This window comes from Heteronotia binoei, chromosome 4, assembly GCF_032191835.1.
Source record: "Heteronotia binoei isolate CCM8104 ecotype False Entrance Well chromosome 4, APGP_CSIRO_Hbin_v1, whole genome shotgun sequence".
Lineage (NCBI taxonomy): Eukaryota > Metazoa > Chordata > Lepidosauria > Squamata > Gekkonidae > Heteronotia > Heteronotia binoei.
The window spans coordinates 145,720,568-145,745,994 of record NC_083226.1 but is presented as its reverse complement, the minus strand read 5'-3'; the positions used below and the strand labels follow the sequence as shown (position 1 = coordinate 145,745,994).

The 25,427-nt window shown below is 46.8% G+C and overlaps 1 protein-coding gene across 2 annotated transcripts in view; it reads left to right on the top strand.

The window, feature by feature from the left end:
* RAB3C (RAB3C, member RAS oncogene family) overlaps positions 1 to 23,732 on the top strand; it is a 221,920-nt gene extending 198,188 nt beyond the window's left edge. For both annotated transcript variants that reach the window (XM_060235961.1, XM_060235960.1), the window contains exons 4-5: positions 14,192 to 14,316; positions 22,847 to 23,732. In XM_060235961.1, coding sequence (XP_060091944.1) covers positions 14,192 to 14,316; positions 22,847 to 23,034 — 313 coding nt within the window. In that variant the 3' untranslated portion in view covers positions 23,035 to 23,732. The remainder of the gene's footprint in view (positions 1 to 14,191; positions 14,317 to 22,846) is intronic.
* The last annotated feature ends 1,695 nt before the right edge of the window (positions 23,733 to 25,427 follow it).

Sequence of the window (25,427 nt, the reverse complement as noted above, 5' to 3'; positions counted from 1 at the left end):
AAAAGAAAACCTTTGCTATAGCCTTGGAATATAATAAATTGTCAAAACAATATAAAAACTTCAAAAACAAAAACTGAGGCCTCAATAGAACAATGCTAGCTAGCGTTATATGATAGGTGAGCTAGATCAGAGAAATTAAAAACCTGGACACTAGTGAGCTGATCAGGTCCCACCAAATCCAGTGTTGCTCTGGGCTAGGTCAGCTAAAACGATCTCACATGTGAGCACAGATTTCAACAAAAACTTAACAAAACCAGAATTCTGAAAAGGAACATAATGGTTACACATACATAAAACAATTCTTAACAGGACTATCAACAACCTTTAGAACTACTGAGCAGGCATTAGACTTGATGTGCAGGTCCAGATTCCCTGCATATCTATATTGAAAGAAAAGATGAGCAAACTTAACAAAAACAGTCACAACATCCTAGAAAGCAAATCATGGTTAATACCTTGATAGACACACTAAAACAATGCATAAAAAGAGAAAAGATGTGTCAAGGCATCTGTAGGACCAAGATTAAAATGCTGAGTTGTTGCAAGGACAAGTCAAAAGAAAGACTAGAAGCACGAAAGCATATCCCTTTAAGAAGAGACCTTTTATGGAGTAAAAGGCAAAACTAGGATGATGGCACAATGCTCCAGGTTTAAGGCTTGTGCCAGAGAATGAGTTTCCTCTGTGCATACACAGAGTGCAAAGAATGTGTTGCTGGAAGGCAACACGCTGTCAGAAATACCAAGTAGACCAAAAGTTGAGCATAATACAACAAGACTTAAATTGAAGGGCCTTCATTGAGGCAAAAATAACACAAAAGGACATTTAGTAGCAAGAAGAAAGTCATGATCAGAAATGAACCCTGAGGGATCTACATTAAGAATCTAACAGGTTATGGCTCATTTCCTTGAGAACATGGAAAATAGAAAAGGGTTTTCACTCAGAAAAGTCTGGCTCTAACAAGATATACTGAGCCCACAAGGTGGGGCCTTTTAAGAACATGTGGATACCTCTTTCCACAGGCAGACTGGATTAAACAACAATTAAAACTCAAGCTGCACCAAATAGCTAGAAAGGGGAAGATTGATCATAGATGGAACATAACTACAAATGACATGCAGAGGGCAAATGAAGATATCAATAGTTGAAATACATTTGAGGAATCCAGATTTCTAAGGGAGACCAAGAACTTTCAGGAATTCTGCCAAAAAACAAGAGTATGAGGTCTGGAAGCTTAAGAGAGAAAAAGCACAGGGAGAAGGTATGTTTACCCCAAGGAAATGTACAGATGTCCTATACTGCTTGTAGGAACCAAAATTGTGAGGTAAAGTTTAAAACATTGCCCTGTATAAGAAAACTACTAGAAATAACAAAAAGGAGTCTCTATTAGGTGCACCATTTCCTTAGAACAATGGAAATCATAGGCTGACTATTTTAAAAGGGTTTACCAGTCACTAGAAAATTATTAACCTAGGAGAACTCCTGGTATTAGGGCAGTTTACAGGCAGAGGAGTCTCTCCAGCGGAGAAGGATTGGCTGTAAGTAGAACTTTGGGATGCCAGCTCCAGGCTGGAGATTCCTGAAATAGTGAATCAAATGTGAAAATCACAAGGCATGCAGTTCATTTCCTTGGACACCTATTCCCTCCAGAGGCTTTAGCCTCAATGTATTGGGGAAAAGGCTATGATTTCGGGAGAGACCTCCAGGTCCCACCTGGAGACTGGCGACCTTACAAAAACAAAGTAGTATGCACATCTTCCATCCAGGTATTTCTCTGGCTGGGGAGAGGCTGTCTGTGAGAGACTGCAATATTAGAAAAAGGTTTGGTAATGAAAGACTTTTGAAATTATATCTTTTAGACCCAAACTCAGGAGATGAGAATTCAAAATAGCACAAAAATATTTCCACGCTATTTCCACCCTCCCCCCCTAGATGGGAAAGAAGGGGAAGGTTTTAACAGACACAATGGATTTGGCCAGTACTCTCTTATCTAATCCTGATAAGTTTTTACAAAGAGAGGTGGAAAAGAGGGAAATAATGAGCTTTCTGCCTGGGTGAGGCTCAAAATTGTAACTCTTTCCAGTTTCTTTAACTCAAGCTGAATTTGGCTGAGTTTATTTCAAGAGGGTTTTCCAATCATAGGGCAACATGGCATATCCTTGGGCGATGCCCTCCAAGGTCCCTTGCACAAAGGTGGATTTTAACCCATAATCCTTAATAGATTTATTCAATTCTCTCAGGACAGAATAAGGTAGCCCTGTCCAGGTCACCTATTTCTACCTACCTTATATTTTTATATCTTTTAATCTCCTATTCTCTTATTGTTATATTTTTAAACTTTATTAATTCATGTAATTGTATTATTTAAACTATTGTTGTCTATTTTAACCAAATCATGCTTGTCATGTCTGTGAGCCGCCCTGAGCCCGCCTTCTGGCGGGGGAGGGCGGGATATAAAAATAAAATTTGCTTTGCTTTGCTTTGCTTTGCTAAACTCGGTCAGGGTGACTAGGATCTGGTCCCCGTGTTCTAGGGTGGCCAGACCGTCCCGGTCTCCCGGGACTTTCCCGGTTCTGGCCCCCAATTCCCGGCTCCCGGGCTGGGTATACCGGGACCATTAAGAGGTCCCGGTTTAGCCAGCCAGAGAGCCGGGGGCCGCGCGCCCGGGTGGGGAAGGCGGCGAGTGAGGGAGGGAGCGACCCTGCGCGTGCGCAGATCGCTCTGCGCACGCGCAGGGACGCTCCCTCCCTCCCTCGCCACTTTCCCCGCCCGCGCACGGGGCCCGGCAGTGGCGGCGGAGGCCCGGGAGGGCGTCGGAAAGGCCCGCGGGGGTCGCTGGAGGCCCTCCAGCGACCCCCGCGGGCCTTCCCGAGGCTTCCCGGGCCTTGGAACGCCCACCCCCCGTCCTTCCCCGCCCGGGAGGGCATCGGAAAGGCCCGCGGGGGTCGCTGGAGGCGCTCCAGCGACCCCCGCGGGCCTTCCCGAGGCTTCCCGGGCCTTGGAACGCCCACCCCCCGTCCTTCCCCGCCCGGGAGGGCATCGGAAAGGCCCGCGGGGGTCGCTGGAGGCCCTCCAGCGACCCCCGCGGGCCTTCCCGAGGCTTCCCGGGCCTTGGAACGCCCACCCCCCGTCCTTCCCCGCCCGGGAGGGCGTCGGAAAGGCCCGCGGGGGTCGTTGGAGGCCCTCCAGCGACCCTCGCGGGCCTTTCCGAGGCTTCCCCGGCCTCGCAACCCCCACCCCCCGTCCTTCCCCGCCCGGGAGGGCATCGGAAAGGCCCGCGGGGGTCGCTGGAGGCCCTCCAGCGACCCCCGCGGGCCTTCCCGAGGCTTCCCGGGCCTCACAACCCCCACCCCCCGTCCTTCCCCGCCCGGGAGGGCATCGGAAAGGCCCGCGGGGGTCGCTGGAGGCCCTCCAGCGACCCCCGCGGGCCTTTCCGAGGCTTCCCGGGCCTTGGAACGCCCACCCCCCGTCCTTCCCCGCCCGGGAGGGCATCGGAAAGGCCCGCGGGGGTCGCTGGAGGCCCTCCAGCGACCCCCGCGGGCCTTCCCGAGGCTTCCCCGGCCTCGCAACCCCCACCCCCCGTCCTTCCCCGCCCGGGAGGGCATCGGAAAGGCCCGCGGGGGTCGCTGGAGGCCCTCCAGCGACACCCGCGGGCCTTCCCGAGGCTTCCCGGGCCTTGGAACGCCCACCCCCCGTCCTTCCCCGCCCGGGAGGGCATCGGAAAGGCCCGCGGGGGTCGCTGGAGGCCCTCCAGCGACCCCCGCGGGCCTTTCCGAGGCTTCCCGGGCCTTGGAACGCCCACCCCCCGTCCTTCCCCGCCCGGGAGGGCATCGGAAAGGCCCGCGGGGGTCGCTGGAGGCCCTCCAGCGACCCCCGCGGGCCTTCCCGAGGCTTCCCCGGCCTCGCAACCCCCACCCCCCGTCCTTCCCCGCCCGGGAGGGCGTCGGAAAGTCCCGCGGGGGTCGCTGGAGGCCCTCCAGCGACCCCCGCGGGCCTTCCCGAGGCTTCCCCGGCCTCGCAACCCCCACCCCCCGTCCTTCCCCGCCCGGGAGGGCATCGGAGAGGCCCGCGGGGGTCGCTGGAGGCCCTCCAGCGACCCCCGCGGGCCTTCCCGAGGCTTCCCGGGCCTCGGAACGCCCACCCCCCGTCCTTCCCCGCCCGGGAGGGCATCGGAAAGGCCCGCGGGGGTCGCTGGAGGCCCTCCAGCGACCCCCGCGGGCCTTCCCGAGGCTTCCCGGGCCTTGGAACGCCCACCCCCCGTCCTTCCCCGCCCGGGAGGGCGTCGGAAAGGCCCGCGGGGGTCGCTGGAGGCCCTCCAGCGACCCCCGCGGGCCTTTCCGAGGCTTCCACGGCCTCGCAACCCCCACCCCCCGTCCTTCCCCGCCCGGGAGGGCATCGGAAAGGCCCGCGGGGGTCGCTGGAGGCCCTCCAGCAACCACCGCGGGCCTTTCCGACGCCCTCCCGGGCCTCTAGCATTCCCCCCCCTGTTCTCCTCCGCCCGGGGGGGGGCGTCGGAAAGGCCTCTCCGCCGCCGCCGCTGCCGGACTAGCAGCAGGTAAGGGGGCCGGGGGGGGGGCTGGCGGGAGGGGGTGGCCTTCCTTCCTTCCCTCCCTCCTTCCTTCCTTCCTTCCTTCCTTCCTTCCTTCCTTCCCTCCCTCCTTTCTTCCTTTCTTCCTTTCTTCCTTCCTTCCTTCCCTCCTTTCTTCCTTTCTTCCTTCCTTCCCTCCTTCCTTCCTCCCTCCCTCCCTCCCTCCCTCCCTCCCTTCCTTCCTTCCTTCCTTCCTTCCTTCCTTCCTTCCTTCCTTCCTTCCTTCCTTCCTTCCTTCCTTCCTTCCTTCCTTCCTTCCTTCCTTTCTCCCTTCCTTCCTTCCCTCCCTCTCTCCCTCCCTCCTTATGTTCTTATGTGACGCAGAGTGTTGGACTGGAGGGGCCACTGGCCTGATCCAACAGGGCTTCTCTTATGTTCTTATGTGACCCAGAGTGTTGGACTGGATGGGCCACTGGCCTGATCCAACAGGGCTTCTCTTATGTTCTTATGTGACCCAGAGTGTTGGACTGGATGGGCCACTGGCCTGATCCAACAGGGCTTCTCTTATGTTCTTATGTGACGCAGAGTGTTGGACTGGATGGGCCACTGGCCTGATCCAACAGGGCTTCTCTTATGTTCTTATGTGACGCAGAGTGTTGGACTGGATGGGCCACTGGCCTGATCCAACAGGGCTTCTCTTATGTTCTTATGTGACCCAGAGTGTTGGACTGGATGGGCCACTGGCCTGATCCAACAGGGCTTCTCTTATGTTCTTATGTGACGCAGAGTGTTGGACTGGATGGGCCACTGGCCTGATCCAACAGGGCTTCTCTTATGTTCTTATGTGACGCAGAGTGTTGGACTGGATGGGCCACTGGCCTGATCCAACAGGGCTTCTCTTATGTTCTTATGTGACGCAGAGTGTTGGACTGGATGGGCCACTGGCCTGATCCAACAGGGCTTCTCTTATGTTCTTATGTGACGCAGAGTGTTGGACTGGATGGGCCACTTTCCTGATCCAACAGGGCTTCTCTTATGTTGTTATGTGACGCAGAGTGTTGGACTGGATGGGCCACTGGCCTGATCCAACAGGGCTTCTCTTATGTGACAATACTGACTTTGGTGGACCCAAGCACTGATTCAGTGTAAGGGAGCTTTGTGTTTGTGACTGGAGTAGACAATACTGACTTTGGTGGACCCAAGCACTGATTCAGTGTAAGGGAGCTTTGTGTTTGTGTCTTCTAGTGCAATTTTGTTCTCAGATCCTGTATTTACTTCATCAGTATATGGGATAAGGCACTTTCTCAACTGTGCTGCATAATGCAGCCTATTTATTTTGTCCTGTTGGCTCTATCTGCGCCACCTTCATCACTTTCGGGGTGTGGATCCCCCAGTGGAGTGGTCTCCCGACTCCCTCCGCCGGCTGTTTCTGATAGCCCTGCGCCCCCTCTTTCATTTGATATGTGTCCCGTGCGGGTGCCACCCTCCCGCCGGGAGATGCTGCAAAATGAGCCCCCTTGAGGCTTATGGCGGCAGGGCTCGGGGGAAGCGAGCTAGACTGCTGTTCTTTTGAGGGGTTATAGAGTGTTTCGAGCCCGTCCCTGTGGCATCGGTCCCATCATTGTGGGGCCCAGGGGGCCGGCGCAGCGGCACGCTGAAGCAGCCTGTCGGTCACTTCCAGGTTCCTGTCCTGCATCTCGACCGGTGTTATTAGTGACAGGCTGCTTCGGCGTGCCGCTGCGCCGGCCCCCTGGGTCCCACAACGATGGGACCGATGCCACAGGGACGGGCTCGAAACACTCTATAACCCCTCAAAAGAACAGCAGTCTAGCTCGCTTCCCCCGAGCCCTGCCGCCATAAGCCTCAAGGGGGCTCATTTTGCGGCATCTCCCGGCGGGAGGGTGGCACCCGCACGGGACACATATCAAATGAAAGAGGGGGCGCAGGGCTATCAGAAACAGTCGGCGGAGGGAGTCGGGAGACCACCCCACTGGGGGATCCACACCCCGAAAGTGATGAAGGTGGCGCAGATAGAGCCAACAGAGCCAACAGGACAAAATAAATAGGCTGCATTATGCAGCACAGTTGAGAAAGTGCCTTATCCCATATACTGATGAAGTATATACAGGATTTGAGAACAAAATTGTTTCCGGCGGTGATATTTGGGGGATTTTTGGGGACGTCACAGGAAGTGCTGTGAAGTCACTTCCTGTTTCCGGCAGTGGCATTTGGGGGAAATGATGTCATTTGGGGGAAATGATGTCACAGGAAGTGATGTCACTTCCCGTTTCCGGCAGGTGACGCGGGGGAAATGATGTCACAGGAAGTGATGCCACTTCCTGTTTCCGGTGGTGGCATGACGTCACCGGAAGTGACGTCACCGGAAGTGACGTCACTTCCTGTTTCCGGCGGCGCTCGCGCTTCGCGCGCGCACACCCCTACCCACCCACCCACCCCCCAGTGTCCCTGGCTGGCCTTCAGACATTATGGTCACCCTACCGTGTTCTGGGGAACAGCCCTGGAGATTCCCCCCCCCCAATCCTCTGACAAGTCCAGTTCCCCTGCCTCTCGGGCTCGAGCCAAAGAGCGTTCTAAGGGACTGAGAAGCATGGCGGGAGAGGACTGGGGCACCGGGAGGGCTGAGCCCAGAGGCTCACTGGGAGACACAACCGTCTGGGGAGACACAACCGTCTGGGGAGCTCCCGCGGGAGCTGAGGCCTCTGACCAAGGGGCCAGGACCGGGTAGAGATGAGGAGGGGGTTCACCCGACGTCTCAGGGGGCTTACAGAGGATGTTATCAGTCGGGGTGAACTGGCAAATAGCATGATGAATCCGCTGCCAGGTTATGAGCAGAGACATAGGAGCGCGGGGTTCCTGTTTTAATTCCGCCCCGATTTTCCCCCAGTCACTGGGCTTCATGGAACCACATTGTGGATACCATGGACACTGGCAGTCTATCTCCCGCAGGAGCTCAAGGATCTTTTTCCCTGACGGGCATCTGTCTGGCTGCTGCGACTGACATAGTTCATCTGCATGCACTACCTGTTCCCCCATACTCACCTGAAATTGGTGCACCGTGAAGACCGAAGGGTCGGGTGAGCAGAGGCCGGGAGCTGATCTGCTGTGGGAGCTGATCACGTCGGGGTCACCAGCTGTGGGAGCCAAGAAGCTGTGGGAGTCAAGATGCTGTGGGAGTCAAGAAATCAGACGAGACGACCATGGGGTAAAAAGCTGCTCTCTCGGGCCAGGAGCGGTGCTTTATTTTATATCCTTGTAAGCCAGGCGTTGGCTCAGGTAATGATTGATACCCTTTTACAACAGTGCCGTGCCGGGGCAAAGTACAATGCACACGAAGCAGTTTCGGTTGGGGCCCTGCAGGGTGCAGGCAGCACAGGGACCATGTGGTTTGCCAGCATGGCCTCTGATACTCTTCCTGTACCCCTACATCTATTTGCTTTGCATTCATTTCAGAAGCCATTTGTATGGTACAATGGATAGTAAAGAGTTAACTAGAACCTGATAATGGTATGGAGAAAAACTCCACCCAGAAGAAGAAGACTGCAGATTTATACCCCGCTCTTCTCTCTGAATCAGAAACTCAAAGTGGATTACAATCTCCTATATCTTCTCCCCCCACAACAGACACCCTGTGAGGAGGGTGGAGCTCAGAGGGCTCTCATAGCAGCTGCCCTTTCAAGGACAACTCCTACGATAGCTATGGCTAACCCAAGGCCATTCCAGCAGGTGCAAGTGGAGGAGTGTGGAATCAAACCCAGTTCCCCCAGATCAGAATCCACATACTTAACCACTACACCAAACTGGCTCTCTAAACTTCTGTATTCCTTACTTTCATTTTCTTACGTTAGCCTGAAGAAGTTGGTAGAAATACAGCATCTCCTTTGAGGAAAGTGATTTACTCATGCCCCAGTGAAATCACAAAAGTGTGGGCTTGCAAAATCTTTATTAAGCTGCTCTGTGTGTGTGAGTGTGTGTTCACTTTCATTTAGTGGAAGTGCACTGTTGGAAAACCCTTTGAAGGCAAAAAAGAGGAGGAAATGAAGACTGTATTCAGGGGAACTGTACTGCTGTATTTTAGTTATTTATTTTAGGAAATGGAAAAGTCTCCAGGCTCCAACTCCAAAGTCCCTAGGTATTTCCTGAGCTGGACCTGGCAACCCTCTCTGTTACCATCTCCTGCCAACTTGCTTTTCAAACAGCAAGACAGGATCCATGAGCACCCTGAAACTCTTAGCCAGTTCTGGAAAAGGTTTTAGCTGCCTTGGTGGTTCTAATGAGGACAGAAAGATTAAGTATAAATAGATAAATATGGTGGGAAAATATCATCTATACAATGTTCAGGAGCCATTTCATGCAGCAGTTTATACAAGAACAGAGTTGTTTTCTTGGCACGTAGTTTATTTATTCAAACACTTATACCCTGCCTTCCCTTGTGGCTTGAAGTAGCTGATAATTCTATTTTTAAAAAGCCTAACAAATATAAGAAAACCCCAATTAATACCCTTCTTTAAAAAAATCCCTGCTGCTTATACCCCATTAAAAACCCTAGTGAATAAAATGGCTTTGCAGCACTTTCTAAAAACTTCGAAACTTCTAAAGATGGCTCCCTGCCCCATTCCATAGTGTGGGGAAACTATCAGAATGGAACGGGCTCCAACTGGTACCAGGCAAGCGACCATAGGATGAATTTTCAATGTGTGCTGAAATGATTGTATGAGCATGCACTGTGTGCTCAAACATGACCATAAAAAGCGAAGTGGAATAATAATGATAAGGACACCTGGAGCGATAAAAGTAGGGCACCATACTTCGGAGTTGCCCAAACCCTTGTATAGCTATTGAAAGATGTTTTACTGAAATCTTACCTTTGCAAGGAAGTGGGTGGATATGATGAAGGAGAATTTTTTTTCCCCTTCTCCCAGTCTGGAACATCTTCCACTTGTTAGTGAAATATTGCTATATCAGTCGGCCCTGATTCACAGCTGGTTAAAAAAAATGAAACCTTCTAGAGACACTAATAAGGGGGTGCTGTTAGTGGTCTGTGTTCCTGCAGTTTTCAAGGTTACCATGGTGACCAGTGCATCTTTGGTAAAAGCCACTTTTTGTATTCTGATTGATCACAAATTCCTAAAAAAAAAAAAAAAACCACCTCAGCATGCTTCCAAAAAGACTGTATTTCTACCAAAGCAAACTTATCACCTCTATGACATCAAAGCATTGGTGGAGTCTTAAATAAAATATTCATATGAATGGAACGCTGACCTTTTGTGCCTTAGCTTTGTGACCCCACTTCAGGGGTCCCTGCTTGAGGTTATTCATTTGAGAACTTGCTTCTTTTGAAAATGGGTGCAGTTATTCTCGTGAAAGAAGACAGCTTTATTATGTACAGAACTACATACACTGATTTCTACAGCAGAATCTTTGCTGAATTCTAAAACAAAGAGTAAGGATATTTAGCAGGCATACAGCATTTTTGGCATTCAGAGCGCTTCACATATTTATCTTGATGTAATCCATGCAGCAACCCTACAAAGTTGGCCAGTATTATTTCCTTATGAGAGTTATGAGAGGCAGACAAGAGGCAGTATGCTCAATGTCACTTACAGTGGCACCCTAAACAGAGTTATGCCTTTCTAAGACCATTGACTTCAGTGGGCTTAGAAGGGTGAAATGCTGCTTAGGAGAGCAACGTTAGTAAATTTGTAGCAGAGGCAAAATTCAAACCAAGGATTTCTTGGAGTAGAACTCACTCTCTTAAACACAGTGCTACATCAACTTCCTAAATAAATTCTAAACTGTACAAGAAAATTTAAAAAAAGAAGTAGAAGAGGAGGAAGGGATTGGATTTATACCCTGCCTTTCACTTGGAGTCTCAGAGCAGTTTACAATCTCCTTCCCTTCCTCTCCCGAAAACAGACATCCTGTGTGAGGTAGGTGGGGCTGGGAGAGCTCTCAGAGCACAGCTCGTTCAAGAACTGTGACTGACTCAAGGTCACTACTGCAGTTGCATGTGAAGGAGTGGAGAATCAAACCTGGTTCTCCAGATTAGAGTCCACCACTCTTAACCATTACACCAAATTAGCCACTACACCAAACTAGCTAATAAGTGTGAAGTGTCCTCCTGCTTGCTTGCTTGCCATCTATTGAGGCTGCAGTGGGAGTTTGGTATAAGTGCCTAGAAGCTATCAATAAGGCAGGCCTTTGTTGGCCTCCCCCATCCCTGAGGTGGAACCTGGCTCTGTAGTTTACCACAGAACTGGCTGACCTGAAGAGAGATGAGAAATGTCTTGAGTGGTGCTCACAGAAAATTTGTGTTCATCTGACACAATGTGCTATAGAACTCTTCAGAAAATCCACAAAGCAATGGTGACAGCAGCACAGAAATGTTACTTCTCTGTTACCGTTGCATAAATGACCATCCCAATTATTTAAGATTGGCAACTGCTAACTCCTGAAACTATGCTTTTATTGCCATAGGAACAGGTAATTAGTTGGGGTGCTGTTACAATTTTTTTTGCTGATAAAATCTCTTGTGTATGTTTTGATTTGGATGGTAGTTGTAGGCATAGCTCATACAATGGAAATGTGTGATGCACTGTCTGACCCGGTTGTGGACTGTTTTGACCCAATCATCATGACAGATGTTGACAGGATCTTAGGATATATGAAGGCCACTACTTGTGCTCTTGGTCCTTTTCTGTCCCGATGGATGAAATCAGGCAAAGCTACATTAATGAGTCTGTGGTATCCATCATAAATCCATCATTGATTCAGGACTAGGGTTGCTAGGTCCCAGCTTCTCCATGGTGGGGGGATTTGGGGGGCTTTCTGGGAGGGGCCGTATTCGTGGCTTGCAGGGCAGGCACATATGCTGCCCACTCTTTTCAAGCAGGGCCATGGACGATTGTTGGAGGCATGGTTCCCCACCACCACTGGTCAGCTGGCTGGTGTCAGGGGGGAATCCCAAAAATTTGGGGATCCCCTGCCCCCCGCCCCGGGGACAGCCTATAATTCTATAACCATTTGGAAGGATACAGTGTTTGTGGTTGTCTATCTTTGAGCATCAAAATCCATTGTCCCCCCCCATTTAAATTTTATTGAATTTTTAAAACTTAACTGACATAACAAACATAGGGGGGGGTTATTCCAAGCATTACAATTAGTGTGTGAGATCAACATATTTATCCATAAACCAACATTCAAACAAAGTTACAAAGGAGATTACATATATTACATATATTGATGACTCCATTTTTATCAAATTTGCATTTTAGATTTCCTGAATAATTAATGAAAAGCTAATGATCCTTAGTCTAATATCAGTGTTTAAAATACTGATAAGGGATAGAATAAACACATTTATGTGAACAGCCATATATTATAATCTGATTGATTTGGTAGAACATTATTGGATTTAAGATAAAAAAAAACTGGATCCCAATAGTATTGCATATTGTTAGTTGTTGATAACAAAGAGTCTCCTAAAAAGAATACATTTTGAGTAATTTGAGACATAATGAAAGTTTCCCAAATTCTATCATACATTATTTCAAGTGTAAGTTTAGCTGAATCTTTCCAGCAGGAGGCAATGGTATGTCTGGCAGCTGCTAGTAACTGGGAAATAAAATCTCTCTTGGATTTTAGCATCGAGATATCTGGCTAGTGATCTAAAAGCAGAAATTCAGGACTGAAAGGGATGTTCACCCCTGTCCACTCTACAATTTGAATCCTGACTTTTGACCAAAAAGACACCACCTCCTGACACTCCCACCACAGATGAAAGTGCGTTCCCAACTGACCACATTTTTCCAACAATAAGGGGAATGGTTTGTATCAATCCAATGAAGTCAGCTGGATGTCATATACCAATTTGCTATAAGTTAAAAAAAATGGGTTTTGATACTAAAGATTGAAGATGTTAGATGGAGACCGCCATATCTTGTTCCAGTCATCTAAAGACAATTCTGTTGGGAAGATTTTTGCCCATTTACTTACATATGATGGAGGAGATGAAGAAATTTGTTCATATACTGGAAGCCAGTTCTAACTAGACAAAGCTTTGTGTGAAATGAGGTTCTTTTAAAAAACTGATTTGCCCATTGCTGGAGCTGCAACCAGGATTTCTATGAAGAACATTTGGAAGAGTGTGCTGTTATCTGGAAGGAGACTTCTGTAGTAAATTCACTACAGCACACCTTTATTATCTGTGGACATTTCACAAACTTTTCACATTTGGGGTATTCGTTCAGTATTTTTCCCCTGATGTTGCACTGTTTTCTATGAAGAATTTGTTTGTGATATACTTGAATAAATTATTTTGGTGTGGGGTTTGTTTGTTTTTTAGTATTGTATTCTTTCATGGATTGGTTTTCTCTTCACTCACCTGAGGATTGGCATCCCTATTCCTGGCCTTGAGCTATCATATCTACAGGACCACTCCTCTTGACATACTCCCCCATGACTACTTCATCAAACGAGTAGGATCTTCTGTAGGTGTCACCTTACAAATGAGAAAGATCTACAACAGCATGTACATGTGGGTTCTCTCTTGGGCCCCCACCATGTGGAATAGCTTGCCTGAGAAAGTCAGGAAGGCTCCCACGCTTCTATCATTCCGCAAAGTATGTAAAACGGTATTGTCTTGGGGAGGAGGGGTTGTTTATAAAGGCAATAGGATTATATTAGAACAAACTGATTCAGGAGGGTGCTTTTCTAAAAGAAGCAGGATGTGAATTATACCACTGTGTTATGTATTGTGTTGTACTGGGGTCTTGTTGCTTGAGCTTGAGACAGGCACTCCTTGCAAACCAGGATCCTGAAGCCTGGAAGAACTGTCCAGTCAGGTTGCTAGGCATGTAACAACTTGTAACAAAGAGATGTAAATGAAGGATTCTGTAGTAAGCCAGTAGGAGTAACTGCTGTCTGCTGTGGGGGGTGGAGGGTAACCATGGCAAGAGGGTATATAATGAGTGAAGTGCCTCTGCTGTTTGTGACTGTTTCTTCTTGCAATAAAGTGTTCTTGGTTGATTCAGAGCCAGCTGAAATCACTTTACAATACACTGTAATATGTATTATCTATTTGCTGTATGTATTATCCACTCAGTGTTTTGCTTTTATACGTACACAGTACCATTTTCTGCACTGATTAACATACCACGTGTAGTCCTTGTGCTTTGTTTCAGACTGCCACAGTCCTAGTTTTACTACATTGCTTATTAAATGCCTCATCCTATTGATTGCATGCCAAGTTATTCTCTGAAAATTTATATATGACACACACACACCCAATATCCTCAGCCACCACCACCAAATTACTAGCAAAGGGCTAAACAGTCTAGCAAGATTAACTGGATATTTCCTGGCCTTCTCAGCATAGTCTGTCTGTATTACTAACAGATTGGAAGGCAAAAGCAATATCATATTGGGGACACCAGAGCAGATGCTCACAAGAGATGCTGCGCTGGTGTTTATGCAGTGCTGGAGTTCTTACGTTACTCTTAAATCATCAAACGTTTGCTGTTCTTTAACAGTATTCCCAGTTCTGCTTCCAGGGACTGGCCACATCACCCTTGCCTAATGGTAGAGCCAACCCTGTTACATGCTCTGCGTTTGACTGTTTTTTTTTCTCTGTCTTTCTCTCTCTCAAGGTCAACCCAAATAAAAACCTACTCTTGGGATAATGCCCAGGTTATTTTGGTCGGTAATAAATGTGACATGGAAGAAGAACGGGTAGTTTCCATGGAAAGAGGGAAACATTTAGCGGAACAACTTGGTAAGAAGAGAATTTTTAAAAAATAACAATAAAATTAAGATTGTTTACCATGTTCCAGCACTTTATTGCCATAGTATGAGAGTTCTGATAATTCAGTTTGTCAGTTATTGTAAAGAAATATGTGGCAACAACAAGTGATGCTAATGGCTTTCCTAGGTTTGGATAAGAAGACAGCTAGAGACATACCTAAAACTGGAATTATTTTACAAAGTAATGTTGTTGCATTCATATCACCTAAAAGGGGCAGTGGGTGAACTTTAAGAATAAGACTTGGCTGCACTATGATTTTGCCTGCACCTTTGGAGAACATTTTTCTTCACTTTTACTCCATCAAAATTAAAAGCATCTAGTTGGTTAAAATCTGGATTCAGACCATGCAGATTTGGGTGTGGAAACTGGGTGATCAGGCCAGCAGAGGGAGCCAATTAATAGAAAATATGAATTCAGACTCAGCACACGCAGCAGCAGCTGAGCTTCAAGAAACAGGAATACAAACAACCTTGCCAATGAGTCATGCCGTTGCTAATCAGAGTTGATGGTTTCAGGGACAGAAAGCACATTCCCAATACCTTCTGTCTTTCTCAGTGGAGACACCAGGGTTCAATTTAGGACTTGCAGCCACACAAACCCTGTGCTCTGCTGCCATTTCGCAGCTTGCAAAGATTTTTTGCTAGGCATCCAGCCAGCTTATACAAGGCCACACACACACAATAATAATTTGTGGCACAGTGACTCCCAAAACAGGGGGACCCAAACCACAACCCACACTAGCTATCCAAATTGCAATATATGAGTTTTCTAAGGCAAGATCCCTCTGTCAGACACACAGTGGGCCTTTGTCTAAGAATGCTGTAACAAATTATTTCATTGGACTTCTGTGCATGTTCACTGAGAAGAAAGCCTCACTGGCTACTTGCCTGGTTGTTTAGAACTCTAGCACACTGGAGTGTAGAGGCTGAGCCACACTGAGTCTAAGGAGGTAAGGTAAACTCTTCCCCTCAGCAAAAGTAGTCACTGATCTATAGCATTTCAAAATAACTTTGTTTGCCAAACCATGATACAGTGCTATCTTCAGAAACAATAGCCCATGTGATAAAGATGTAACAAATAAAGCACGAATAAGGAAGAAGGCAAATTCTTGGAAGGGACCATGGTTTAGAGGTAGAATATCTGCTTTGTGTGAAAGAAGGTCCCAAGAGCCAGTTTGGTGTAGTGGTTAAGCGTGGCAGACTCTAATCTGGAGAACTGGATTTGATTCCCCATTCATCCTCCACATGAAGCCTGCTGGGTGACTTTGGCCCAGTCTCAGTTCTCTCAGAGCTCTCTCAGCGCCACCTACCTCACATGGTGTCTATTGTGGGGAGAGAAAAGAAAGGTGATTGTAAGCTGCTCTGAGACTCCTTTGGTTAGTGAAAAGTGGGGTATAAGAACCAACTCTCCTCCTCCCTGACATCTCCAGCTAAAAGGTTCAGGTAGTTGGTGAAGTGAAGGGCCTCTGGCTACGACTCTGGAGAGCTGCTGCCCATCAGAGAAGACAATACTGACCTTAGTAGTCCAATTGTCTGACTCAAAAGTAGGCAGCTTCATGATTTCTTGCATTCCATTGACACTCCAGGTTCATCAGTGGCTACCTTATCCAGTTTTACATCCACTCCACCTTCCCCCCTCCCCGAGTCCCGCAGTTATCATCTGCCTTGTTTCTTTTCTGCCAGTTCACCTCTAAGAATTCAACTAGGGGCCAAACAAGACATGACGGTGTCCTCGTGGCCACCAAGAGAATTCCACTACCATTTTAAAGTAATTACAACCGTCGTGAGGGCCATTCCTGATTGGGCATGCAGTGCAGTGAGCTGAGATGCTGTTGTTCCCCCCTGTGGTGGTGCACCTTATCAAGTGCCAAAGCAGCCACACACAGAGACACCACAGCTGTTCTGGGACTTGGAAAGGCAAAGGGAGGGGAGACAAGAGCACTGCATGGCATTTTAAAATGGTGGTGGTGTCCTCATGACAGCTGCAAGGCTGTTATCACATCTGTTTTCGCCCAAGACCAAACACACAGACAGACAGGTGCCACTAAGGAAATGCCGCTTATAACAAAGATGATTGCAAAAGGGGTAAACTATGTTAGTCTTTTGCAGCAAAATAAAACAACAATCCAGTGGCACTTTAGAGACTGACAAACATTTATTTCAAGGTGAGCTTTCACGAGTCACTGCTCTGAAGATGGTGAGTGGTGACTCACAAAAGTTCATAAATAAATAAATGTTGTTACTCTTTAAGGTGCCGCTGGACTTTTGTTTTATGCTCAAAAGGATAAACTCTTGTGGAGAAAAATTTCCTACCGGCAATCATGTTACTCTGTAACAGCAAAATTAAACAGGAGTCTAGTGCTGAGTTAGGATTTATCAAAAACTTTAGTATTATTCCCACCCCCAGGTCTGAACAAGAATTTGGCATTTGGTACTTGGTATCCCTTGCAAATGTTAGTAAGTTCTCCTAAATCTCTGTACTTTTCTAACTGGATCGGCTGCTTTTAACAATTAGGCATGGTCCTTGCCCACATTGAATGGATTAGTTACTCTTTTGAGTGGATCATTTTTTTCAACTGGCCTCCCTTCAAAACATCTTCTGCCTTTCTGTCATCTGCAGCTTTTAGTATAAACATCTCTGCTTAGTAGATTTACATTCCAGTGTATCTGATGAAGTGACCTCTGACTCATGAAACTTTATGCTGGAATAAATTCTGTTAGCCTTCATGGTGCCACTGGATTCCTGTTTAGTTTTGTGCACAAAGCAGCCATGGAGGAGTTGCACTGGGAAAGAGGCAGGTCGGGGAGGGAATTAAGTTCCCTTCTCCTCCGTTGCTTCTCCCCTGCCCTTTTTCCCCTTCCAAAAGCTGTAGTTCCTTAGTAAAGTCAGCAGTTGGGATTTAACTTGCATACATAACATCTTGACAAGCTCTAAAAGAACACCATGCATCTCTATTTCTGAGCTATTTTTGGGAGCTCAGGGAGGCAGACAAGGGTAGTGAGTGAACACGTTTTTCTTCTCTGCTCTGATAGCAAACCTGGGAAACAAACAAGAGCAGAGGATCAGGGATGAGACAGCAAATCTCTTTGCACCCCCCTGCCCCAGTGAAATATGGAATACTGAGTCGCCAGGGAAAGGCTACTCTATGTGAAATAACTTGTTCATAAGCTCAAATAAGAAGCAGTTTCATGGATTTGTACTTTTTTTTTGCTGTTTTCTGGAATATTCTTTTAACTTCCATCTCCCTCTCCTGTCCTCACCCTTGCCCAATGTGGGCAAGGACCATGCCTATTTGTTAAAACTTCTTTAACTTCCATCTCCCTCTCCTGTCCTCACCCTTTGACTGCCAAAGCTCCCAGCTCCTTCTTCCCTGTCTTTGCAGGCTGAAGCAGGAAGCAATTCTGGACTTGCAAAGCTGCAAAGAAAATCCAGAATGGAGTTTCCATTAAGGTCTCTGTGCCCAGATAGGCTACTCTAGGAGTAATTTATCTGGGCACAGAGATCTTAACGGAAAATCCATTCCGTGTTTTCCTTGCAGCTTCTTCTGTGCTGCATTTTAACGGAGTGCTCTTTTCTATTTGTGACCTACCACCCAGAGAGGAGCATCTGTAGCCTGCCCCCTGCTGATTTCACATCCTCAAACTGCCACAGTGTGCCACTGTTGGCTCCATTGTGAAACTTAATGTGTAGTGATGTGAGTAATGGGATTTTTACAATGGATCCAAAGGCAGCTCCCTGGAGCATTTTAAGAACAGTAAAAGGGGGAAGGAGCTACAACTGTGTCTCCCCAGGTACCTTGGTGGCAGAAGAGCCAGTGTGAATCTGGGAGTCACAAAAACCCCATCACATCTGTGAGACAAAAATCCTAGTAGTAGTTGTAATAGTAGTAGCGGCAGAAGAAGAAGAGGGGGGGGGATTGGATTTATACCCCCACCCTTCGCTCACAGTCTCAGAGCAGCTTACAATCTCAGTCTTTTCCCTTCCCCTCCCCACAACAGACACCCCGTGAGGTAGGTGGAGCCAAGAGAGATCTTTCAAAAAACTGTTCTTGGGAAAAAAGCTTTTTGAAAGAACTTGTGACTGACTCAAGGGTCGTTTTCGCACTCGCCTTAATCAGCAGCGATGACCCTCTTCACCGCACAGGATCTGCGTGGATTTCGCACTAATTGCCACGGAGCACCCAGAAGAGCCAGAAAGTCCTGGCGCTTTTGCGATGCAAACGGAAACCGCCAAAAACCAGTTTCCGTTTGCGCCGCAAAAGCGCCGGGACTTTCCGGCTCTTCTGGGTGCTCCGCGGCAATTAGTGCGAAATCCACGCAGATTCTGGACCCTGAGGTCTTGATTGGGCCAGTGAACTATAGCTAGCATTTTGTATTTATCAGAGCTCCAAGATGGAGCCTGTTTTCACATGTGATATATAATGCATCTTTGAGCTGCTCTCATGCATTTTGTGCCCTCTGTGTGTGTTGATATTGGAGGATGGACAACTGAAGAGATGAGGATGGAGGATTCATTCTAGCAGTCTAGGGTGGAGGATTCATTCTAGGAGGAATCATTCTAGCAGTAGAGGATTCATACTACAGTCTACACTTGCAGACATGAACATACACACATGAAGTCACCATATCCTGAATCAGACCCTTGGTCTATCTAAGTTGGTATTATCTACTCAGACTGGCAGCAGTTTTCCAGGGTCTCAGGCTGAGGTCTTTCACATCATCCCCTACATGATCCTTTGAACTGGAGTTGCCAGGGGTTGAACCTGGGGCCTTCTGCATGCCAAACAGATACTCTGCCGGTGAGCCAGAGCCCCTCTCCTGCTTAGGTTTCCCTTTCAAATACTAGCCAGAGACAACCCAACTTAGCTTCCATTGTCTGACAAGATCAGGCTAGCCTGAGCTATCCAAGCCAGGGCCCTGCATCTCCAGAAGAGTCTGCAAGCATTACAATTCTGGAGCCTTCTCCTCCGACAGCTTCAATTTTGCTACTTTTTCAGTGATACGGCTTGACAGACAGCTGCTGTTTACTCTGTTCCAGACAGAACCTGATGTACAACCCTTGTGTGATTCCCCCCCCTCCACCAACTCCCTTGGAGCATGCATTTGCAAGCACCTGTTACTCATTGAAAGGTTTAAATTTTGAATGGGTTTAGACGAATTTCAGTTAAGTGGCCATTTGGGAAAAGCAGGTGTACAAGCTTCCTGTGTGAATGTTAAAGAATCCTACTAAAATAAAATAAAGAGAATTGGCTTGAAGAGTCAGAACTGTGGAGATTTTGTTTTTTAAAAAATCATTATAATTGCTGAAGTGTTAAAACAGGTGCTCCTGAGGCTGAAGAAGAGGAATCACTAGCATTTATTATATGATGAGAACCAGTTTGGTGTAGTGGTTAAGTGTGCGGACTCTTACCTGGGAGAACCGGGTTTGATTCCTCACTCCTCCACTTGCACCTGCTGGAATGGCCTTGGGTCAGCCATAGCTCTCGCAGAGGTTATCCTTGAAAGGGCAGCTGCTGTGAGAACCCTCTCAGCCCCACCCACCTCACAGGGTGTCTGTTGTGGGGGAGGAAGATAAAGGAGATTGTGAGCTGCTCTGAGACTCTGAGATTTGGAGTGGAGGGCGGGATATAAATCCAATATCTTCTTCTTTGATAAACACATCCTCTTCATGCAGCATTTCTCCATATCAAAGTGTGGCTGTGCATATGCGCCACATGACACCATGTGGTGCCATGATGGCAGTGCTGGAGAGAAGCAGCCAACCACCATGCAGCTCTTTCTCCATGCGGTCAGTGTACTTGTCTGTAGTTTGGCTGTGAATGAGCGGTAAACAACCACAACTTTGCACATTATGGAGCACACAAGTTGGGTCCAAAATCCCCACTCTGTATCTTGTGTATTAACTAGATGTGACTTGTGGGTTCTCCTCAGTTCCTGCATGTGTGTGTACATTGCTCCAGTTCACACGTTATAGTGTATAAACATACAGTCTGTATTTATATACACACACTTGTTTGCAAGAAAGAGCCAACATGCATTCATGTTGTAAGTGGTCAATAGAACCGGTGTAGGAGTTCTGTGTTTGGAACTTAGTTCCCAGGTACATACAGCCTTGATTCAGACTAGGTTCATGGTGCACAAGGAGAGGAAGGTTAAGTCTCTCCCAACACAAAATTTTCCTGACCAGAAATGGCCCTAGCAAGCTACGCTTTGGCCCAGTGTGTGTAGTAAGATTTCTCCAACAGGGTAAATAGTGACTCAGTGGGGTCACTGAGGTCAGGAAAACACACAGTAGAAGGCTTAAATCTTCTCTCCCCACATGCTGTGATCCAAAATGGGCTCTCATCTACCTGGGATTTAGGGACCAAACCAAAAGGTAGAATCATATGGGAGACACAAGAACTTCATAACAAGTGATGAGTCCTCAGCTCCTATTGTCAGACAGGCATTGCTTCCATAACAAAGAGGAGGGGCAGACATACAGGAGTATTTATTATCTACAGAGGAATCTTCAGTTAACGGGATTAATTGGGACATCTACAGTTATCTAGTAGCGCCAAGGCACAGAGTGGTAAAGCTGCAGTACTGCAGTCTAAACTCTCTCCTCACAACCTGAGTTCAATCCCACCGGAAGCTGGGTTCAGGTAGCCCTCTCAGGGTTCACTCAGCCTTCCATCCTTCCAAGGTTGGTAAAATGAGTACCCAGCTTGCTGGGGTGGAAGTGTAGATGATAGGAGAAGGCAAAGGCAAACCACCCTCTAAAAAATCTGCTGTGAAAATGTTGTGATGCAATGTCACCCCAGAGTCGGAAACGACTGGTGCTTGCACAGGGTGCTTGCACCTTTACCTTTTTTTTTACAGTTACCTGGAGTCTTGCAGATCATGCGTAGTTCATATGTGAGCATACATTCTGTACAATAATCTGTCCTTGGTTGAAGTCAAAAGGACATTTTGAATCAAGACAGCAAAAAGAAAAAATTGCTATTGATAAAATCAATACAGATGTTCACCCCATCTGGATTTTTAAGAAAGCTGTGCTGCTGACAGATGTAGTGTGGGTCTCAAACAAACTTCTACAAAGAAAGAAGCTAAAGAAATTTGTATATCTGTTATAAGAACCATTGGGTCATGAAATATTCTTCACTGAGAAACATGTTTCGAAGTCTGCAAACTGAAGTGTCTTTCAAAAAGGGGTGCTTCTTGGGAGCTGGGTCTTTTCGTTCAGTCTCAATAAACATAAGGAGGCATAGCAGGGAGACTGTGGCCTACACGCAACGTGGACCATTAGAGTGGCTCCCATTAGCTGGAGATAAAAGGAGATTAGATAGATTTGTGAAGGCTCAAGAATAGGTTCATGGGAACTAAAGGCAACCGTCACATTCACTGGCAGTCAAACTCTGCATGCTTGTGCCAGAAGGCAACATCAGGGAAGACCTCCAGAATAACTGATCAGACACTGTGTGAAACAGGACGTTGGACTAGATGGATCACTGGTCTGATCCAGCAGGGATCTTCTTATACTCTTAAAAGAGCAATGGGATCTTTCATTCCTCCTGAATAGTGGGTAATATTTCTGTGTCTCTACTGTGAATGTGTTTTTGCTTTCAGACCTTGATTTCTTCTATGTTTTTCATACTCACCTGTGGACTGTGCTTTACAGAACCTTAACAAGAGATGTTATTGGTCTCTCTCTCTGTCTCTTTCTCAAAACACCAGAGTTTACGGTCATCTGATACAAAAGGATCTACTTCTCAGACAATGCAGAATTAACAATATGGAATGCATTATCAAAAAAAAAATTGGATGACTTTTAAAAAGCAGCCCATGTGCTTTTTCCGCTGTTGAAGAAAGCAGGGTAGATTAATGACCTTTCTTAAAAGAAGCATCGGTGTGGGGTGAATCTCCCTCTTGGCCCTACAGATATGAGTACAATGCAGTGCTTCTTATATCCTTACATATAATGAGGGGCAGACTGAGTACTGAGCCAACATTGGCATTGCTGACTGGATCTGAGAGGTCTCATCTCACTGCAAAGGCTGCTCCATTTGGCATTTTGCGGACTGTTTAAGTTTCCCAGTCCACCCATGTGTATAATCTGAATTTACTTCACCGGATACTATTGGTATCCTGGTTCGTTATAAAGGAATGACCAAGTTCCATCTCCTTGGAACTCCTGCAAGGGTCTTCTTTTCTCAAATTGCAAGCAAAGCTGATTCCCAGGCTTATGACCAGCCAGTATGAAAGGTTTACCGTGCAATCCTAACCAGAGTTACATCTTTCTAGGCTCATTGGACTTAGGAAGGTGTAACTCTGGTTAGAATTGGTCTTTAAGCTCCAACCCTAAGTGTATTGGCCATAACTGAAACCTGCTGGTCTTCTCATTCCTCTCCTCTGCCTTTGCATGCTTGCCCCATCTGATTTCCAAAATGTAACACAGAGTTGCTGCTCAAAGAAACTGAAGTACACTTACTGACCACAGTACGTTCTGTCTCTGTTACTAGGTTTTGAATTCTTCGAAACAAGCGCCAAGGATAACATCAATGTCAAGCAGACATTCGAGCGGCTTGTGGATATCATCTGTGACAAAATGTCAGAAAGTCTGGAGACAGATCCTGCCATTGCTGCTGGTAAACAGAATACAAGACTAAGGGACACCCCTCCTCCACAGCAACCCAATTGCGGCTGTTAATAGAGTCATCGTCGACAGAGGCAGCTCCAGTGTGTTCTTTTGCCAATAGAGTATTTACATATAGGGTCTTTATGCCTTTATTTATAATGTCTTACCAGTTCGTTGGGAGGGATCTGTCTTATTTAGCGTCCACTGCTGGTACAGTATGTGCATAGAGCTGTTTTGTGGAAACTGATCACAAATGTTTCAGGAAAGGACTGCCCTCCAGGTTCTCAGCATCTGGCCTCTGCACGTAGATGGCTGTTAGTCTTTTCTCTTAATGTTTGCCCTTTCCTTGACGTATATCTATTACTGTTACTTCAGCTGGTTCTGTGACCTCAGTCCCCAGTTTTGTCTAGATGCTACTCTTCTTTCACCTGTTTCTGGTTACACTATTTTGCCACTCTAGGGTGATGATCTAGAAGTTCAGAAGTAGGATTCCCATTGTCCAGATCAAAGTTAACATATTGCAAGAGGCTAGAAATCTCATCACACAGGGACAGCTGTACCTTCCAAATATGTCACCAGAATCTACATTCTCCAGAGAACCTCAGTGATGCAAGATAACTTTACAACAGTGGTGCCCAGTACCATGTTTGTGGGTACTATGGTGTCTCCCAAGGTATGTTCTGGTGCCCTCTTGCTTCTTTCTTGAAGCACTTCTCCCTCAAAGCAAATAGCCAAACTTGGCTTTTCTCCACCTCACTGGAGGAGGTGCTTCAGCCTAGGAGGCTTTGTGTCTATAGGAAGCATTTTGGAAACAGCTGCCCATCAAAGGAGGATGCTTGGCTTGGAATCACCCAACATTATCTAATTGGATCCAGGCCCCATGGCAGTCATTTTGTTGTGCTGCCCACCCTCTCTTCTCAACATTCCAAAAGTGCCCATAGCTTCAACAAGCTTGGGCAGGGGCGGGTGGGGGAGCTTTGACCTGGATAGCCCAGGCAAGCCCAATCTTGTCAGATCTTGGAAGCCAAGCAGGGTCAGCTGTGGTTATTACTTGGAGGGGAAACTTACTTGAAATACCCAGTCAGGAGGACAGGGGCAGGCTATATTCAGGCACTCTCTGAATATCCTCCAGGCCCCCAGTAGGGATCAGTCACCAGAGGTTGACATGATTTCTAGTTGCAGACACATACACACACATACACAAATATATAAATATATATATACACACACACAAAAAAAAAAAACCTCTCCAAAAACATGCTGGGAGGGAGGCTTATGCTTTGGAGAAACTTACATGGTGTCTCTCTAAGCAAATGGAAGGATGGTACCTCAGATTTTCCAGTTCTCGCATTATGACGACCTGCCATTCTAATGACCTTCTTTATGAAGGGCATCCTGTATGCTGAGCCAAGATGTACATTTCTTTCATTCCAGTCATTGGCCTTATACAGTCTGATGGTTTAACCCACATGTTTCCAAGCCTTTGGATCATCTTCACTGGCATACGGCTTGTTTTGAAGCATAATGTAGCCACATGTTTGGTCATATTCACCAAAACTTTTGGTTATAGATAGACTTGTAATGGTCTTAAGTTTTGCTAATTTGCAGATTGTGAGATCAGTTAGAAAGAGGAAAGATCAAGACAATGGATGTCTTTTTAAAGAAGAGTATAAAACCTAATTCTTTCACTGTTTTCCCTGATGAATATGCAGATACAGGATTCAGTCTTCCCCTTCCCAGACAGCACTGTCAACTGCAGAGTTTAACTACATGAACAGCAGAAAGAAGAGCCAAAATGATAATTATAAACATTTATAATGAGGGTACAGCTGTCACTTCTAAGGATACAGAGATAGGTATACTAATTAGTCATCAGAAGACTTTCATCTTCACAAGGGGATGAAGAGTTTATTAAAAAAACAGACAGACACAACATGACCCTATAAGAAATATAGTAAGGGGGCCTGATGCAGGTATAATCTCCATTTTATATCTGTGGAATCTCTCGTCTTAATAATGCATTGTTTATTCTGTCCTGATGCAATAACTACCAATAGCAAAATGAGTAAAAAATACGCCATTTGTTATGTAATTTGTGGCCAACTATTTGCAGCATGCTTCAAATCACATTTGCTATGATCCTCCATTACACACAGAATTTTGCCTCCAGAGAAGTTTGCCTCAGTCTCTTACATGAGTTGGGATTCTCTAGGTACACTGTGGAAGTTTCTCATTACATTTGCTAGGTGTGCTTCAGGATCAATGATCTCTCTCTAAGCTGTGGAGTCTTGTGAATTCTACTTCATGAGCTACTGGCATTAAGACTGGAAGTGAGCAATTCGGCTACTGCATAAATTAGTTTGCTCTGAGACCATCCTTCCTGAGCTAAAAGAAAAATGTGTGAGCAGGAGGCTGAAAACTATGAACTAGTTCACACTAACTCAGCGGGAACACTGCTTCAGGTA